Raw genomic sequence first — 20576 nt, forward strand, 5'->3', positions numbered from 1 at the left:
TTTCCTCTTGACTTAGACTTTTGTTTGCCTTGTACCTCACTTGTAAGTCGCTTTGGATAAAAGACTAAATGTAATGTAATTGTAAATGCAAATGGCCTCAGTAAATTTGTCAAGACATTCCTTCTGGAGCACCAAAAGAGAGCTACTCAATAGGATAAAAGGTAACAGTACAGAAGCATGTTCGTGTTTATGTGATGTCTGAAATGATATGAGACTTGATTAAATGACTTTTCAATCTATAGGCAACACAGTTGACAGTTGACTGACAAGAAACTGTGTGAAATATTGCAGTTTGGTGTTCCTTCTGGTAACGTCTGTTTCATGTAATTTGGGGATTCAAATCAGTATGTTACATGATCAGTCTATAAGGTCATTGTAAATGTATTTGTAAACCACAGCAGAATCTATGTATTGGTCATTCAGTCCAAAAGAGATTTGCGATTTAACTTTTCTATTTGACAAAGTAGAATGGATGCTGTTAGAAATGCATGCTGGTCCAAGCAGACAATGTTTGAGCAAATCACTAAATGTATCCACCCTGTCATGGACAAATCCGGAGTACAATAAAAAAGAAATTTAATTGTAGTGGATTATGTTATATAAAAGATATTTTGTCCCCTTCTCTATAACATATCTTTGTTAATGGAAGGTTTTTTTTTATGAGACTTAAATCACTGCAAAACCACAACCACAAATATATATGGTCAAACTTTCAAACACCCAGTGTATTTATTAAGAAGTCACAAAATAGGCTTCACTTATGAAATTAATTTTAATAAAACTTCCTAATAACATGGCTTTAAATGGGTGAATTAGAAGAGAAAATGTCATTTATGAAGCAATATGGAACCATTAAGCAAATACAAATAATAAAGTCAGTAATAATCCTACCATCAGTTAATTCTAAAAAATGTTGGGGTGAGAAGTTTACATACACTCAAAATGCACATATATGTTATGTCAATATTGAGCTTTAATTTCTTCATTTACTGTATCTGTTCTTTTTCTGGGGCAAAATTATTGTACTACACATCTTTAATAGATAAAAACACCAAGAATGTGGTGCACACATTTAAATTCCTTTCAGTTTTTGGAAAACATAAATAAAGACACAGACTCAGTGGTGCTGAAACATCTAAAATATTTTAATTTGCCAAGGCCAAGGCCTCTTAACTAGTTAGTTAGTTAGTGATTATGGTTGACTACAGCTGGTGGCCTCACTGACAAACATAAAAACGGTTTGTTGGGCAAACTCATTGGATTAACCATCCAAAAGTCCATTGGCAAATCCATAGGAACTCAGTGCAAACCTGAGAGGCAGGATAGTAGCTTTATACAAGAAACTGGGATGTGTGAACACTTTTGCCATTGTCTGGAAGACATAAGCCTATTTCACATACAGTATGAACTGCGGACAATGTCCGGAGTTACACTTCACACATGTAACTAACAGCATTCAGACTGTTTTGCTGCCAGCGGAGCATGGCAGCATGGTGGTGCCATGGTTAGCGCGACCACCTCACAGCTAGAAGATCCCCAGTTTAAACCTGTTCCTACATGCCTGTTCTGGTCTTTCTGTATGGACTTTACATGTTCTCTCTATGCTGGTGAGGGTTTTCTCCGGCTACTGCAGTTTCCACCCACATTCCAAAGACATGCATTTTAGGTTAATTGGTGACTCAGAATTATCATAGGTCTGAACGTGAGTGTGAATGGTTGTCTGTCTGTGTAGACCACGTGTCCGTGCCACGAAACACAATATGGCCCCGCCCAGCCTCCAAAGGTGACCTTGGTGCCGGTCTCGAGCCCAGATAAAAAAATGGGATGGTTTTGGCAGGAAGGACATCTGGCTTAAAAACTCATGACAAATCAACATGCAGAACACGTTCCGCAGGTGACCCCTGAAGGGACAAGCCATTGATCATTTGACGACTGAAGGTATCACAACAGCATGTAGGACATGACAAAACCACATAAACCTTGTCAAAGAACATAATAACAGACTTCAAATGTTTGTTCATTTATACTAAAACCTTAGAGTTTCATTATTTGCTAACATTATATGATAATGAATGTTTTTAATGGAGACACCAAAGGCACTTTATAGTGATATTGAGAATCACAAGTACAAACCCGAATCCAAAAAAGTTGGCACACTGTACAAATTGTGAATAAAAAAGGAATGCAATAATTTACAAATCTCATAAACTTGTATTTTATTCACAATAGAGAATTTTGAAATGCCTTGCCAAATATTGGCTCATTTTGGATTTCATGAGAGCTACAGATTCCAAAAAAGTTGGGACAGGTAGCAATAAGAGGCTGGAAAAGTTAAATGTGCATATAAGGAAAAGCTGGAGGACCAATTTGCACCTTATTAGGTCAATTGGCAACATGACTGGGTATAAAAAGAGCCTCTCAGAGTGGAAGTGTCTCTCAGAAGTCAAGATGGGCAGAGGGTCACCAATTCCCCCAATGCTGCGCCGAAAAATACTAGGGCAATATCAGAAAGGAGTTTCTCAGAGAGACATTGGAAAGAGTTTAAAGTTATCATCATCTACAGTGCATAATATCATCCAAAGATTCCGAGAATCTGGAACAATCTCTGTGCGTAAGGGTCAAGGCCGGAAGACCATATTGGATGCCCGTGATCCTCGGGCCCTTAGACGGCACTGCATCACATACAGGATGCTAATGGAATGGAAAACACAACATGGGCTCAGGAATACTTCCAGAAAACATTGTCGATGAACAGAGTCCACTGTGCCATTTGCTATTGCTGGCTAAAACTCTATAGGTTAAAAAAGAAGCCATATCTAAACATGGTCCAGAAGCGCAGGCGTTTTCTCTGGGCCAAGGCTCATTTAAAATGGACTTTGGCAAAGTGGAAAACTGTTCTGTGGTCGGACTAATCAAAATTTGAAGTTCTTTTTTTTAAAAACGGGGACGCCATGTCATCCGGACCAAAGAGGAAAAGGTCAACCCAAGTTGTTATCAGCGCTGTGTGTGTGCACTTTTGATTTAAATATGCAGTCATTACTCCATGTAATATACAGTATATCGTCTTTCATCTAGATACTCTGCTTCACTCTGCCTGTCTGCAGTTTTTGTACATTTTTGTGGATTTTTAAATGCACATGAGAAACCTGTTTTCAAGTATGCATGACAAGAAAACCCTTCCCTTTAGTGCAAGTTTCACTGTCACTGAATCTTGATGGAGAACACAGACAGAAATGAATTCCTTTAATATCTGCAGCTGCTCCACAGCTTTGGCTTTATTACTTTTTTATCTCAGAACTACCAAAGAAATAATCTGGTTTTCTATGTGTAACAGAGGTTTACAGAGAAATTTAGCAGTACAATTTAAAAGATGTTTAGTAAGATTAGATTTACTGGTACAAACAATTTAGAATCTCAGGAATTTATATGTTTGCTTTTCCATTATGTGGTGTTACCTTTTTTTAGAACTGAGGATTTACCACAACAAAACAAATATACATACACACAAAAGCAGTAGAAAAACATGGAAATCAATAAGGGAAAACAACAATTATTAAAAACAAGAATTAATCCCTTCCAACAAATCAACATAAAACTATGTATTTTTTTAAAATGTAATGAAATAAAGCACAGAGTGGAAAGAAAAAAAGGTCAGTTTGTTCTCAGATTGATTTTCGGAAGGTTTTTAAACTAAATGAAGATAACTTTATTCTTAAACAAATACAGTTTTAAAACCCATTTAAGTCACGTTAAAAATACAGAGAGAGGAGCATTTACTTTTGAGAAAATGTCCTAGAAAATGCATGTTATGTTTATGTTTAAGCTATTGAGTACTGCATAAAACAATTATACAAAACATAGAGTGTCAGAAGTAAAGAAAAAGAAAAAAAGGCAACTGGGGGGACTGGTAATGGACTGTTCTACCTCCTGCCCCACAGTTGACCCTAGATAGTGTAGCTACCTAGCTATCTATCCTAAAGTTCTGATTACTATTCGAAGAATTTTGCATCAATGTTTTCACTAAGAAAACTTTTTGTTGTGTTCCAACTCCCTTGAGTTAATAATGTTGAACGGCAATGGTTTCCCAGTGGTGTAGCCAGTGACATATGAAAATAATTTGTGTGTTGATATTTGCACAAAAACAACAACATGTAAACATTTTGAATTGTGTGTGAAAAGGGGAGAATAGTGTTTTTAGTTTTGATCTCTGTATGGTTTAGGAAAATGAAAAACATTTTAATGTTCTTGATCATTTCTGAGCTCCCCTTCACTTAGACAAATCAAAGACCCAACTCTAATTACCATTCATACTTCTTTCTGAATTACTAAAACACTAAACATCATTCTCAGAATAAAACTGTCCACTGCCACAACGTATTTTTTAAATTGACACTGATGAATCAGAGTGTCTGAAAGATCATGTTTTGTTCTTTTCCTCATTGGCCTCTGTGATCTGGATTTTCAGAAGGTTACACATGAAAGTCAGAGTACAGATAAAATACACAGTAGGAAGTCTCAGTGCAATGCTTACCTGTACTCCAGAGAGGGGACAGGACAAACAGTTTTAAAGGAAACTTGTCAATGTAGCATTGCAGTTAGTAGACCTCTAAAACTGTAAAATGAAGTAAATTTGTAGAATTTAAAGACGGTAGTGTGTGATGTCCTGTGGCCCATCCCCAGACTGAAGGCATAAAGCTGATGAAAAATGATTGACATTTTGACCTGGAAATATAAATAAATTACTAAATAAATGTTATTACAATTAAAATCTAAAAATATCCAAAATATGCTCAGAGCATAGTAGTTTGTGTGTTTGTTTTTTTTTGCCTAGTCTTACATGTGATTTTACAGTGCTGAGGTATCTTTGCTTCTTCTATACAAGCCATGTGCAATACTGACACCCAAGTTTACAGAAGATTACATATTACTCCAGATCACAGAAAGCATAATCTGGCCTAATTGTTTCAACAACTCCTCTGGACCAGTTAGACTTCCAGGCAGATATACACCAAAAAGCCTGAACAGAAAGGGGTAATTCATTAAAAGGAACAACATTATAGATTGTATATTATTCTTTGCTTAGATTGTGATGTTCCATATATAATGCATTAAAAATATTTATTGAAGTGTAATGGTATTTAAACACCCAGTGCCAGATGACTGACAGAGACAAATGACACTTGCTGTTTTTATGGTATATTAAGTGTCTTATATCAGCCTGATATCATGCCACTCCATACCTAGAGTTTATGCATGCACACTCACACAGAGGTCTTCTCGCAAAACTTAGATTGATTCACTTCAGAGGAAACTATTATAGAAAGAACAATTGACATGTCATTCCCTGAGGAGTGCTTCATCTATCACTGTCCAATGGCCTTATTAGAACTTTACTACAAAGGAAAATCCTAATTCACCCCTGGGATAAAGAGGCTGCCACTAACAGCTTTCTTCATAAGGAAGCTCCTATCGTTCCTTTCTTCATTCACTAATTCACTTATGCAGGACACAAACATTGGAAGTACTCACACACATGCAAACACACACACAAACACATGCAGACACATGCTCACACACACACACCTGACTAAAGACAATTGGGAGCCATCTGCAAGTGCTCTGCAAACTAGTGAAAAAAAAGGTAATCAACAGCTTGTCAGACTGCTCATTACTTCTTCATTATTGTTCGGAAACCAACAAAAAACACCTGAGCTTCAATACAGCTCTTCACATCCACTCTAAAACACACACAGTGTCATACAGATGAAGAGCGGCTGATAGACAGACACCATGACTCAGTCCCTATCTGAAATAGGTGATAAACATCCTGTCCCTGCTAACGCAGTACTCCACCCCCAGCATCATATTGTGGCACAGCCTTTACACAAATCTAGGCACAAAATATCAACTTGGCACACATGAGTAGAAAAATATATGGTCATTGGTCTGCACTTATATATTGGCACTCAAAGCACTTTACACAGCTTCTTATTCACCCATTCACACTCACAATCACACACACAGATGGGGGAGCTGCTGTGCAACTGGCCAACACTCACCAGGAGCAACAGTCCCTTGCTCAAGGGCACTTCAACACGTGACCAGAAGAGCCAAGGATTGAACCTTTCTGCGCTGCAGTCGCCCTAAATCTCTTTTGTGACTTCTAGGTTGGACTACTGTAATTCCTTACTTTCAGGATGCCCCAGTAGCTTAGTGCTGACTGGAACTACCTTGCTCCAGCACCAACGTTGCCCTTGGAGGCTGGGTGGGGCCACATCTGCTGGAGTAGGATTCAAAGCCGGAACCTTCTGCATTCCAACCCAGTGCTCTACCACTGAGGCACCAGGCCCACTATACAGTGACATGGAGAAAACAAACAAAATATAAAATATTACCAAACTCTGAAAAACCTGTAGGGCGGTTTATGACTCCCCCTCACAATGGGTATGTTGATGAACATGTGTCCCATTTTTTACAGGTTTTACATCTACATCAGATAAGGCTCTAACAGTGTTGGCCAAAACTACACCATGAAGACAAAAGAACAGTCAAATCAACTCAGGAAGTCAGAGGATGAATACAAGAACATTAAATATCTATTTCAGTACAGTAAAATCCAGCATTAAGAAATGGATAGAACGTGACATCAAACACTGAGTTACTGTGCAAGAAAATGACTAGTGAGGGAGGCCAACAAGACACAACAAGATCAACACTTCTGTTGATCACTGAGTGATAGAACTTTATTTTCCAGTTCATAAGAATTTTTCAAAATTCTTGTTTATTTTTTTATCTTAACCATACTGAATACATTGACACCATTTAATACTGTCATATAATTGTAAAAAGTTGATAGAAATTTCTTTGAACAGGTTTTGGTTTAAATATTCCTACTACAACTTTGAAGAGAACAAAAAGAGATAAGAAAATATTCGTTAAGAAAATGTCTTTCATATGCTCTGTGACGCTGAACTGTAGTGTGTGGCTGTCAGTCCCAGTAGTTCCTATACTGTAGAAGTCCTGTAAATATTTAAAACAAATATTTACAAATATTTAATATTACATAATACAGTCTTAGTAATTTCCTAAAATAGCAACACTCAGCAACAACACTATGGATGTAACCCGCATTCAAACAGTAGGACTATATTCAGTGACACATTAATCGACAGCTGTGGAGACAATCTGCCTTTGTTGATGCTTTAAATAAGTTGACATTTTTAAGTAGATCAAATCCCATTCCTATTCACAGAAGCCTTTGAATTAGTTGTTACACAAATAAAAAAAAATAACTGATGCACAGGGAATATATATTTAAAAGGTTTGTTGTTGGGCGACTGTGGTGCAGGTAGTTAACCAATTGACCGTTGACCAATCCCGTAGTTGTTGGTTCCATCCCCGGCTCCTCCGGTCACATGTCAAAGTGTCCTTGAGCAAGACACTGAACCCCAACTTAGTTGCCCCTGGTAAGTGTTGGCCAGCTGCATAGCAGCTCCCCCGTTGGTGTGTGTGTGATTTTGAGTGGGAATGGTTGAATAAGACGCAGTGTAAAGTGCATTGAGTAGTAGGCAGAAAAGCGCTATATAAGTGCAAACCATTCACCATGAGGATTTATGGCTGTGTAAGGTGAATGGTACATGAAAGATCAAATTAGCTCATATTCTCTTCAGAATGCTCAGCTTTTTTTTTTTTTTTTGGATTGATATAACAATTATTTTTCTCCCATTTAAGTAAAAGCTGTAAAAAGCATTACCATGGTAGCATTGCTCGTGCTAGACACTTTTGGCTCTTTCATGTGAACATGTGTTGTCTGGCTACACTTAATGAAAGCTAAAGGAACATGAGTCAAAAGATAAAAAAAATGTCAATTATTTCCTTTTGATCTCTGTTTGATCCTAGTTTACCTGAACCACATTAGTGATCAATAGGAGGAATGAACATAATCAACTTGATTAGATTTGTTTACCTCCTTCACAAAAGCACCAAAAAAAAGGCAAAGAGATGAATTAGAATTTCTTCTCTGCAGCATCTTAAAGTGAACCTCTTAGTGCTTCCAACTGAATCTGTGTATTATGTACGTGTGTTCACATTGCTACAAAAGTCAAAAGAAATCTTGTTCCATGATGCTGCAAATACCCCACCTAAGCTAACTATTACTCCTTATAAAAGATTAATTATGCTTATCATTAATTCAGCCTCAAGGCTTCTCTGCTGTGAGAATCCCTTGATGTTACTTTTACACTCCCCCTTTCTCTTTCTGTGTTCATGAAATCGACATAACTGTATCTGTGTGTGTGTGTGTGTGTGTGTGTGTGTGTGTGTGTGTGTGAGTGTATGGGAGGTGAGATGGACTGTACAAAAATTACTATGGACTTCAGGGTTGGTCAACCATCTTAATTTCTGCTGGAGGGTGGCTGGTGTAATTATGTTATATTTTCATTGTCATCAATAGTTTTCCAGAAAATACGGAAAATGCACAGTGCAACAAATTTACAAATTTCAGCAAATTCAGATATGTACATGTTAGAAACTGTCTCAAATAGCACCAAATGTTATGGTGTTTACAATGGGCTGAAACCCGTGAGTGTTAAAAACTCTCACGCTTATGTTTTGAACATCAGGCTTTCAGACTCAAACTAATGTAGAATGATTTTTATTTTTTGGAATTCCTGAGACTATCTTGCCACGTGCATCTCCAAAATGAAGAGCAACATTTACACATGAACTGCACAGCAGTTGTAACTTTATTATTTATCCCACTCTTTATACTGTATCCTTATTAACCTAACTGCTGCTTACAGATTCAAAGTTTATAAAGTGACCGTGGGGCGAATTTGGCGCAGGAAGGTAGAGCGGTTGTCCACCAATCTTGCAGTTGTTGGTTTGATCCCTGGCTCCTCTGATCACATGTGGAGGTGTCCATGAGAAAGACACTGAACCTCAACTTAGTTGCTCCCTATGAGTGTCGGCCAGCTGCATAGCAGCTCCCTCATTGGTGTATGAGTGTGTGTCATTGTTAATGCGAATGTGTAAATAAAAAGCAGTGCAAAGTGCCTTGAGTGCAATAGGTAGAAAAGTGCTATATAAGTGAAGACTATTTACCATTTGAAACAAAGTGTCTGTCTAAAAAGTAACTAAGCACATTTATTCAAGTAGTGTTCTTAGGCAAACATTTAAAGTACTTGTGCTTGAGTATTTTGACTGCGGTTCAAAAGCGAAATATTGTACTTTTTTTCCTCCATTGCATTTAACTGACAGCTTTATTTTCAGATTTAGATTTCTGATACAAAATATAACTGAGTACATTGCTAAATGAATTTAACTCTACCTCTACCAGCTGCAAAAATAGTTATGTTTAAATATGTTTAACTTTAATAATGTAATATCATATACTTTATATGCTTCTGCAGACAGAATATGGTAAGTTCTTCTACATGTATTTTAAAACATAGTGTGGAAAGGTGTTTTGATGTGTCCTGTAACCCAGACTTACTCACTGGCAGCAGTGCAAATATATTTGCAGACATTTTTATTATTTTGTTTTAGTAAAGTTTTACTATGTTTGTATTGGAGTACTTTATAGGCATGTACCTACATTTTTACTTGAGCATTTACTTCGTTTGCCAGTGCCAGCAGGGCTGGACATGAACGTTTTTACTCAAAAGCCACTGTGGCTGGTGGTTTTCCAAAGTTACTAGCCACTCAGCAATTTTGATACTTTAGAACTGGATAAAATATCCAAATCCCAAATACAAAAGAGACACCTGTTGCCTGTTTACTGCTCTACGCCCTGCAATTGGTGCTGTACAATATTGTGTGTGCTGGGAGGTGGCACTGACCTGAAATGCCTGCACGCCTCGCAGAGTTGCATTCTGAAGAAACACAGATGACCTACACATTGTAGTACCTTTGAAAAAAATTAAAGCTTCTCTTCTTCCAGATTCCAGATAAATAATTTAATAAAATAACATTAGATTTAAATAAAACCTCTATGGGCATTTAGATTAAAACATATCCAGTTCCAGAGAAGATGGAATTGTATCACTTTTTGTCATACAGTGTTAAATATTAAACAGTGTGACAGGTCCATTCTTTCTCTGGATTTGTTTTTGCCCCAACCACCTCCCCCTCTACCCCCTCCCTACCTTACAAATGTTCACACAGTCCCTTGGGGTATACCCCTTGTGAGCAGCCATATCTACATGACATGTTTAATGAACATGTCTCTGGAGATGTCTGGAAATAGAATTCATTTGAAGTATTTTTTTTCATAGAGCAAGCAGTAATACAATGCCATTCTGTCCATGTGCCTGTAAACGCCAACAAGTTAATGAATGTTTAATTAGAAAAGTTTCTCCGCTCTGTGCTTGTGGGTTAATTTAGATGACTGTTTTCTCCTGCACAGTGTAATTATTCCCTATCTGTTTTCCAAGAAAAAAAAGTTCCATCTGTGAGGCCTGATTTTGGGTTTGGAAAGCAAGGTTTTGTGCGGTTCAGAAGCACTGGGGTGAATTTATTTCAGTAGCTGGAACAGGATTCTATTGTCTGAGTAAATCAGAGCAGAGTCACATACTGAACCCCTCCCACCACAGCACATGCAAACACAAAAATACTTTTATTGCTTTTCTCTTTGAAGCTCTTCCATTGTCTACTTTCATTCTCGAAGCCAAGAACTAACCACAGGCTGAGGTAATCATCACAACATTCTCGTAAACATATCTGTTTTATTTAAAGCTCAGCTACAGTCTCTTGCCAACTTATGAAATAAAATAGTTGTTCAACTAAATGCCTATTCTCATCTTCTCCACCATGTATACGTCAGCAGCAGAGTATCAAGGACTGATTTCAGGAAACCAAATCTAGTGAACAGTGAGGGTGTATAGTTAAAGCCACTGCTGTTGGGTCACACTGCTGTGTCTGGATGGCAAAACGGCTTATTTCTTGATGTTGTGAAATCAGATAAAACTATCACAAACCTACATATATTCACAAGGCTTATAAATATACACACTTACTTTCATAATTTATGTGAATTGTAATTTTGTTTCCTACTAATTATTCAACATACAAACAACTTAATGTGTAGGGAGCTGTGTAGCTGAACAATGGTCAGAGTTAAAGCCACCAAATAGTATCAATAATGGGGCTGATCTGTGGCCATGTGAGCTAATAAATGTAGATGTGACAAAGTGAATAGGCATCCATAAAAATGCTTGTTTACAGAACGTGAGCGTCTATCTTTAGCAGGAGAAAGATGCAGAGAGCGTTACTTCCCATAAAGAGCATTCCTCCCTGTCTACTGCCCCCCCATGAATGATAAAGTATCCAGAAAGGAGGTCTGTCAGTGTGTGGTCCAAGCACATGTCCCGGAGCACAGTTAAGGAAGGCAAGGTGTTGTGGCTGGAGGTCAGATGATGGAGAGGAAGTAAAATAGCCTCACGGTCTACACCCATACATTCCATACATACATACATTCTGAGCTCACCTCTTCTGCTCCCTCCATCACTTGTAAAGCTTTTGCATCCATTATTTTTTTTCTCTCTGGTTTTTCTCCACATTTGTGGACAAAAACCCAGGAGTGCACACACACACACACACACACACACACACACACGCACACACACACACACACTCAAAACACCATGCTTCATTACCTTCCTGAAAAAGCGTTTTTCTGTTGATGAATGTAACACTTTCTTTCTGTTGCTTGCTTTAGAACCTCCACCCCTTTTTAGTGGCATCAGAGGTCATAGGGTCACATAGGGCCAGGTAGGTGGATGGTGTAGGATGTTTTTTTCATGCAAAGGTAATAGAGGCACCTCTTTTTCTTCATAGGGTGGTAGTTTAAGAGGCATATTTAATATGAGGTACTGAAGTCAAGAATTGCATGGCATTCTAACTTGACAGCACAGCACTATGGTTTTGTTAAGATCTGAGAGCTACAAATAGTTTATATGGCTGTCTTTAATTCAAAGGGCATAGATGGTCACAGTGTGCATGCTAAATTAAGCTGCTGGGTGGAATAGCTCCTTTTCTTGGAGGTGTTACTAAATTTTTTTTTCTGTTTTTTCATAAAAATATTCTATGATTCTGCCAAAACAGAATACACAGCACAGATGCAGTGTGCAGAGCAGAATTGAGAATTGATTTTATCTTGCATTACCTTGCTTGCAGGTCAGGAAATATTGACTTAGGAATCAATGGGACTTGTCTGCATCATTCAATAGGTGGGATGGGTCCTCTGCCTAGAAGTGCTGCTAGAGTTAAAAGTTGTTCTTCAGGCGGGCTTTAAAGGTAGGGATTTAAGGTCCCACCAGGATCTAAATGCTCTTTTGAAAGAGTTTGTCACAGGTATACTGAGGACCTGTAGCAAACACTGAATAACACACCATCCTTGAGATGAGCTGGTCCTGGTCATTTTACATTTATACAATGTTTTGCATTCGTGAAATTATTCCTAAATTCACAACATCTGCTATACTTTGTGTACAGCACATATAAAACAAGTGTTTAATCTGTACTGTGCAGAGGCATATGTTCACTATTGTTTCTTTATTGCTTCTATTTAAAGAACCGTCAATTTCACAGGTGGTCACTACTGCTACTAATCAATTTTAACCATATGTTTGTTGATTGTTATGTTGTGCCTTCTCTTGAGACTAGATCACACTGAGTTGCTCATACTTTGTACGTTTCTGAATTAATGTGATTCTACTGTTTGAATAAAAGTGTGTCAATCCTGACCATAAGAGTGACAAACAGACTGGCAGGTGTGACATCTTGCAGCTGCAAAGATCACAGGTTCTTGTTCCCTTCATTAGACTTTTAGTGAGGACGTTATTGTAAATACAACATTTCCCTCGGAGATGTAATGAGACAGAACTTCAAGCACCTCAAATTTATACTTTGTTGCAGTACATCAGTAATTCCACTTTGCAGGCAATGACACAGAATATTCTGCTAAACACACGTTTCTGCCCATTCAGTGACATGTGATAAAGACATACTGTAATTCAGGTCAACAGACCATGGAGTTAAACATGGACATAATTTACTAAGCAGTGATGTCCGATGTACACACACTGTTAGGCAAACAAGTCTTCCTGAGAGGCAGCAGTGAAGTACACATGCTAGTGCATTTGCCAAGGTATTGTACTAAAGAAGACATTCTAGATGGATGCATGTTGTACCCATTTTATCCTCTTTATACTTCTGCTCAACTACAGCCGAGAGGCCAATATTGTAATTTTTGCTTTATTGGTTTTCCAGTTAAAAGAAATGTTTGCTGTGGTGCATACATACCACCTACTTTTCAATTGCAATTTTATTCAAGTCTTCTTCTTTTCCTTTCGGCTGCTCCCTTTCAGGCGAATCATGTGCCTCCATCTAACTCTGTCCTCTGCATCCTCTTCTCTCACACCAACTAACTTCATGTCCTCTCTCACTACATCCATAAATCTCCTCTTTGCTCTTCCTCTAGACCTCCTGCCTGGCAGCTCCAACCTCAGCGTCCTTTTACCAATATATTCACCATCTCTCCTCTGAACATGTCCAAACCACCTCAATCTGGCCTCTCTGACTTTATCTCCAAAACATCTAACATGAGCTGTCCCTCTAATGTCCTTGTTCCTGATCCTGTCCATCCTCATCACTCCCAAAGAGAACCTCAACATCTTAAGCTCTGCTACCTCCAGCTCTGCCTCCTGTCTTTTCTTCAGTGCCACTGTCTCTAAGCCAAACAACATCGCTGGTCTCACCACCGTCTTGAAAACCTTTCCTTTCATTCTTGCTGATACTCTTTTATCACACAACACACCTGACACTTTTCTCCACCCGTTCCAACCTGCCTGTACTCGTCTCTTCACCTCTTGCTCTGAACCGTTGACCCTAAGTACTTAAAGTCCTGCACCTTCTTCACCTCTGCTCCCTGTAACCTCACTGTTCCACCTGGGTCCCTCTCATTCACACACATGTATTCTGTCTTACTGCAGCTAAGCTTCATTGCTCTGTTTTCCAGAGCAGACCTCCAACTCTCTAGATTTTCCTCCACCTGCTCCCTGCTCTCACTACAAATCACAATGTCATCTGCAAACATCATAGTCCATGGAGATTCCTGTCTAACCTCATCTGTCAGTCTGTCCATCACCAGAGCAAACAAGAAGGGGCTCAGATCCGATCCTTGATGCAGACCCACCTCTCCGCTTTCTCTAAATCTACAAAGAAACATTGCAACTCCCTATGACCTTCTCTGTACTTCTCCATCAGCATCCTCAAAGCAAATACTGCATCTGTTGGACTCCTTCTAGGCATGAAACCGTATTGCTGCTCACAAATGTTCACTTCTGCCCTTAGCCGAGCTTCCACTACTCTTTTTCACAACTTCATTGTTTGGCTCATCAGCTTTATTCCTCTGTAGTTGCCACAGCTCTGCACATCTCCCTTATTCTTAAAAATAGGTACCAGTACACTTCTCCTTCAGTCCTCAGCATCCTCTCACTCTCCAAGATCTTGTTAACCAAACTAATTAGAAACTCTACTGCCACCTCTCCTAGACATTTTTATACCTCCACAGGTTTGTCATCAGGACCAACTGCCTTTCAACTCTTTATCCTTTTCAACCTCTAACTCACTTCATTCTTACTAATCTTTGCTACTTTCTGCTCTACACGAGTCACCTCTTCTACTCTTCATTCCCTTTCATTTTCTTCATTCATTAACTCTTCAAAGTACCATCTTCCATCGCATTCTTGACATCTGTCAATACATTTCCATCCTTATCTTTAATCACCCTGACCTCCTGCACATCCTCCCCATCTCTATCTCTTTATCTCGCCAACTTGTAAAAATCCACCTAATCCACCCGTCTCCCTGATCACATTAGCTGTAGTGGTCCAGTCATCTGGAAGACCCTCCAAACCACCCAGAGTCTGTCTCAGTTCCTCCCTGAAAACTACACAACATTCTCCCTTTTTCAACTTTCACCACTTCGTCCTCTTCTCTGCCTTTGTCCTCGTCATCTTCCTCACCACCAGAGTCATTTTACACACCACCATCCTGTGTTGTCTGGCTACACTCTCCCCTACCAATACTTTACAGTCACTGGTCTCTTTCAGAATACAACGTATGCGACTGTGGCGCAGGAAAGTAGAGCGGTTGTCCACCAATCTCACAGTTGTTGGGTCAATCCCTGGCTCCTCTGGTCACATGTCAAAGTGTCCTTGAGCAAGACACTGAACCCCAACTTAGTTGCTCCCGGTGAGTGTTGGCCAGCTGCATAGCAGCTCCCCCATCGGTGTATGAATGTGTGTGTGATTGTGAGTGTGAATGGGTAAATAAGAAGCAGTGTAAAGCGCTTTGAGTGCCAATAGGTAGAAAAGCTCTATATAAGTGCAGACCATTTACCATTTAACGTCTACACAAGATGTAGTCCACCTGAGTGCACCTCCGCTCTTATACATCACCCTGTGTTCCTGCCTCTGTTCCCTTCACCGACATGTTCATTGAAAACTGCACCAATCACCACTCTCTCACCTCTGGGGATGCTCTGCATCACTTCATCTAACTCACTCCAGAATTTCTCCTTCTCTTCTAACTCACATTATACCTGTGGGGCATAACCACTCACAACATTGAACATCACCCCTTCAATTTTCAGCTTCAGACTCATCAACCTGTGTAATACTCTTTTCGCCTCTAGAACATTCCTCACAAACTCCTCTTTCAGTATAACTCCTACTCCATTTCTCTTCCTATCTGAACCATGGTACTACAACTTGAACCCTGCTCCTAAGCTTTTAGCCTTTCTACCCTTCCACCTGGTCTCCTGGACACACAGTATGTCCACCTTCCTTCTCTGCATCATGTCAATCAACTCTCTAGCCTTCCCTGTCATGGTTCCAACATTTAAAGTCCCTACTGTCAGTCCTACATTCTTAGCTTTCCTCTTCTCTGTCTGTCTACGAAAACGCCTTCCTCCTCTCCTTCTTCGAACAACAATAGAACAATTTCCACCAGTACACTGTAGGTGAACAGCACCAGTGGCAGTCATCGTTAACCCGAGCCCCGACCGATCCGGTATGAAAGTCATTTTCGGTGTTAAAGTCATGATTCGCACTTTTGATTTGGCATGTGTTTTACGTTTACGATGCCCTTCCTGACACAACCCTCTGCATTTATTCAGACTTGGGACTGGCACAAGGAGACACTGGCTTGTGGCCCCTTGCGGTTGCATTTGCAATTCTTTATTCAGGTAAGGATTAAGAAAATTCACCTTAACCAATTAGGTTAAAGTTTTTTTTTTTTTTAGCTCGCTGTATGTACTTGATATGTCTCTGACAGGATTGTGACATTAACCATTATGATACACTACTGTAAATGAAGATGCACAAGAATAAAGTTAAAATTAGTATGTGGGTAAGGTCCAGCATGGAACATAATATATGTGGTATTTATGAGTATTATTTATTTTCATCCATCCATCCAACCACAGGGTCAGTGGATCGATTCCTGGTCCCTCCTGGGTACATGTTGAAGGCTCTTTGGGCAAGATACTCAACCTCAAGTTGATCTCAGTGGGTTAGGTGAGAACTTTGCATGGCAACAACCACCATCAGAGTGTGAGTGTGTGTGTAAATGGGTGAATGAGAAGCAATACTGTAAAGAGCTTTAGATAAAAGTGCTATATATGTGTCCATTCACCAATAATATTGAACATAAAAAACATTAGCCACATACCGAAGCTACGTAAATGTTTATTGAACCATGTTTTTAAAGAGATGATGAGTTTATGTTAAAAAGGGGTGTTGATGTCTTGACTTCAGATAAGGTCTGCAAGAGACCAAAACATATGTATTTGCAAAGAGCAGTGGATGATAGATGTAAACAAAGACAGAAAACTATTAGTATTTAAACAGCAAAGATTATACATCAGCTGCTGGAAAAATAATGTAGAAACATTGCAGGACTTCTTTTTGTATTGTGCAACTCTTAGAGTCTGTGGCCATCATCTTGTAAGGAGTCCCCTGTTTTTATGTTGGTTAGTTGGAGGTTGTGTACTGACTTTGGTAAATGGTAAATGGTCTGTACTTACATAGCGCTTTTTCTACCTATTTGCACTCATAGCGCTTCACACTGCTTCTCACTTACCCATTCACACTCACAATCACATACACACACTCACACACTGATGGGGTAGCTGCTATGCAGCTGGCCAACACTCACTAGGAGCAGCTAAGTTGGGGTTCAGTGTCTTGTTCAAGGGCACAATCAAAAACTGAAATTCTGACCTTTCATCCCATATTCATCTTCTGATCTTAAACCTAAATTCCATAAATGTGAATAACAAGAACACACACAAAATCCAAATAAACTTTATTTTTATTTATTTTATTTTTTTATTTCACACAGATCACGTCTAATGCTTGTTTCTAAACATAAGCAAAAGATAACATAGTAATTCCACATGAAACAGTCATTAAAGCTAACTGGTAATGCATCAGCAAAAACGTTAGAATCCATAATAGCAAAGGTGATAATATATCAGGTTGAAGTTACATCAACATATTACAGCTTAAGCCTCATTCCTTTGCTCCCTGGATTTACTTCAGTGTTGCCATTTTAACTGCACAGTGCAGTCATATTAAAGCACATAAAAGGAATCCCAAATCCTCAGATTCCTCCTGCTGAATACAATTTATTGTTTTTCTTTCCCTCGTGAAAACCGACTGTGCCTTACTGTTTGTATCCACCTATCCATCCACCCAGGCTCAAATGGTGGCTGTAGCCGCAGCACGAGCGGCCTCATCTGTCATTCGTCATAATGAAAGTAGTGTACTGCTGCTGAAATGCCAGCAAACCCAATCATGCAGGAAAACACTGAAACACAAAGTAATTATGTTCTAGTGCTTCCGCTGAAGGTAATTAAACAGCAGATTCTCTCTGCCATAGATACACAGCCAGTAGCCTGAACAGCTGTGAGTCACACACACATTACCTGATCACTATAATGACATTTTTGAACAATGCCTTTAAAGTAATAAACATAATGACTGATTAAAGATATAGTCCATAATTGTAGGAAGTTCAACAATTTGTGCCAGATTGAAAACAGCATGTTCTGCTGCTTCCCGCTGGCCCTCCACACTTCATGAGCAACTTTGGAGTCAGTAACTACTTCCTGCTGTCTCATGAGCAGTGCTCCTCGTGGTGATTAGCTGTAATTACATTGTTTTACCCACAGCCTTTTGTTCCACACTCTTTGTCCTCTTTTTCCGAACCTGTACTCTATATAACCACATGAAACTTTCTAAGCCGAAAGACTGGATGGACAACTGAATAAATACATTTTGAGGGAATATAAAAAAACAACAACAACAATGGATTCAAGATTTGTTTAATGTAAACCTGAGGCACAAAGTAAAATTATCCAGTCAAAGTCCAGTTACACCAAGAACAGAGGAAATGTCCACTACTGCTACCGTTCAAGGTACAGAGAGAAAGTTAGATAATAATTGAAATAGATGAATGGTGATCCGAAGACTGGGGAGTCTGATTACAGGTTGCCGTATACTGAGCGATTGAGGGGGAGAGACCGAGCACTGAGAACAAGAGATACAGGTGATTATAATATATTTGTTCGGGGGGCAAAATGCAAATAATCAAAAGGGGGCTTACTTGCAGCCGAAGAGAGCAGAACAATGGAGAAGAACATATAGAGGAACCGAATAGCGAGCCAGTCCAAAATCCAATATGCAATAGCAATAGTCAAGTATTCCAAGTTCCAACTTATACAATCCAGAGTAACTATATACTAGGGAAGTTATGATACAGTACATGGGGAAGGAATCCAGGTGGAGTATGGAGGGATGGGTTACAGACAGGCAGGTAAAGTGAAGAGTCAGCAGGCAAACTGATCAGACAGGCAACAGGCAGGTTAGCAGACAGGCAGATTAGCTGACAGGTAATGAGTAGCCTGGTTCAGCAACAGAATTCAGGCAGATCTCAAGCAGGTGATTGTAGACAGACTAACACAATCCAAACAAAATGTAGCAACTGGCTGGAAGGCCCTAATGTCACCAAACAGAAAGACAATCTGGCAGGGAACTGAGACCAGAGCCGGGTTTAAATACCCAGGGGAACAATTAGGAGTGGTGATGAGTGTAAAGCAGCAGAAGTAGGATATGGCAACCGGGGAATACAAAATAAAAGTCAGGGAGGCAGGAAATGGAACAGAAAACTGTGACATCAGCAAAGTTCAAGTTTATTCATGTCCATCTATTGTACAATAACTACATAATCTCATTATTGTAAAAGTATCTCTGGGTTTAGTTCCACCCACTAGTTAGCAGGTATCATTGTGGTAATTTCTGTTGAGCACACAGATGCATTTCCCTTCCCTCTGCTTGGGTGTCCTCACAAAAACTTAGATTTTTTTTCTGTCTGAATGACACACTCCACTCCTCTGTTGCACAGTTCCCATCAGGTGCTGTTAGATATGTAAGCATGATCACGCTTCTTAAATCTCTGCTCTCCCTTTATGATCTTTAGGTAGAAAGAGATTTACCGCACAAAAGGGAGACACAAACACAGAGACACGCACATTTCTCTCCTGTACTCCTCCTTGCCATCATTAAGACAATGATGTAAGCTTTCGCAAGGCTGGTTTCAGGCCTTATAATACCAGACATAATCACTTGTGATCCCTGAGCTTCCCTTCATTCAAAGTCTCACTTACGCCCCTATTACACAACCACCTTTCCAAAAATCCCTAAAGATGTGCTTCAGAAGGCCAAGGAGTGCTTTTTTTGGCATACAAACACAAGTTGGCATCAGCCTTTGCAGCTTATTGCATCAGTAAAACGTAAACACCCAGCAGTTTAGGGCAGAGGCCGGGGATTGCCTGGGCTCTACTGTTTGTGACAAACCTGTCATCCCTTGAGGTGGAGTTACCTAAAAGCCACACCTGGTGCTCCTTGAGGACTGGTATTCTCTCTCTGCCTTTGACACTACAGCAGTATTTGAGCCGATGTTGTGTGGGAAAGTTGAACGGGGACATGAGCACTAGGGAGTCACTGCTCTGACAGAGAGTTAAGCAACAACATGGGGAAACACTGCATGTGTTTCCCTGTGTTAATTGGCATCATGCAGAACACAAAGACTTGTCTACTAACTAATCACTAAAAAACTAAAACTCAATAAAATATATCATCCCTGCAAAATGTTATGGGTACTTTATGGAATGTTTAAAACAAATTTAACACATTTTTTAGCTAAATTTACATATTTTAGTGATGCTCTCTATTCAGGAGACTGCTGTGGTGAGTACAATGTCTTCAATACCAGAAGAACTGAATGTTCAACCCTATATGTTAAGCTAAAATGTAGTACTGCATTGTGTTTAGACTCTCACAGCACATAATTAATGAAAGGGAAAGACTGTAGTCTACCTTCATATCTAAATGGTAAATGTTCTGCACTTATATAACGCTTTTCTACCTGTTGGCACTAAAAGCGCATTACACTGCTTCTTGTTTACCCATTCACACTCCCAATCACACACACATTGACACACCGATGGA

General features: G+C 39.4%; 1 protein-coding gene across 1 annotated transcript in view; it reads left to right on the top strand.

Annotated features, from left to right (window-relative positions):
• The window catches only part of LOC137134121 (magnesium transporter protein 1-like), a 195414-nt gene extending 181299 nt beyond the window's left edge, over positions 1-14115 (top strand). The window contains exon 9 of the mRNA XM_067518620.1: positions 14018-14115. Coding sequence (XP_067374721.1) covers positions 14018-14100 — 83 coding nt within the window. The 3' untranslated portion in view covers positions 14101-14115. The remainder of the gene's footprint in view (positions 1-14017) is intronic.
• The last annotated feature ends 6461 nt before the right edge of the window (positions 14116-20576 follow it).

The sequence above is a fragment of the Channa argus genome, chromosome 10 (genome assembly GCF_033026475.1).
Source record: "Channa argus isolate prfri chromosome 10, Channa argus male v1.0, whole genome shotgun sequence".
Taxonomy (NCBI): domain Eukaryota; kingdom Metazoa; phylum Chordata; class Actinopteri; order Anabantiformes; family Channidae; genus Channa; species Channa argus.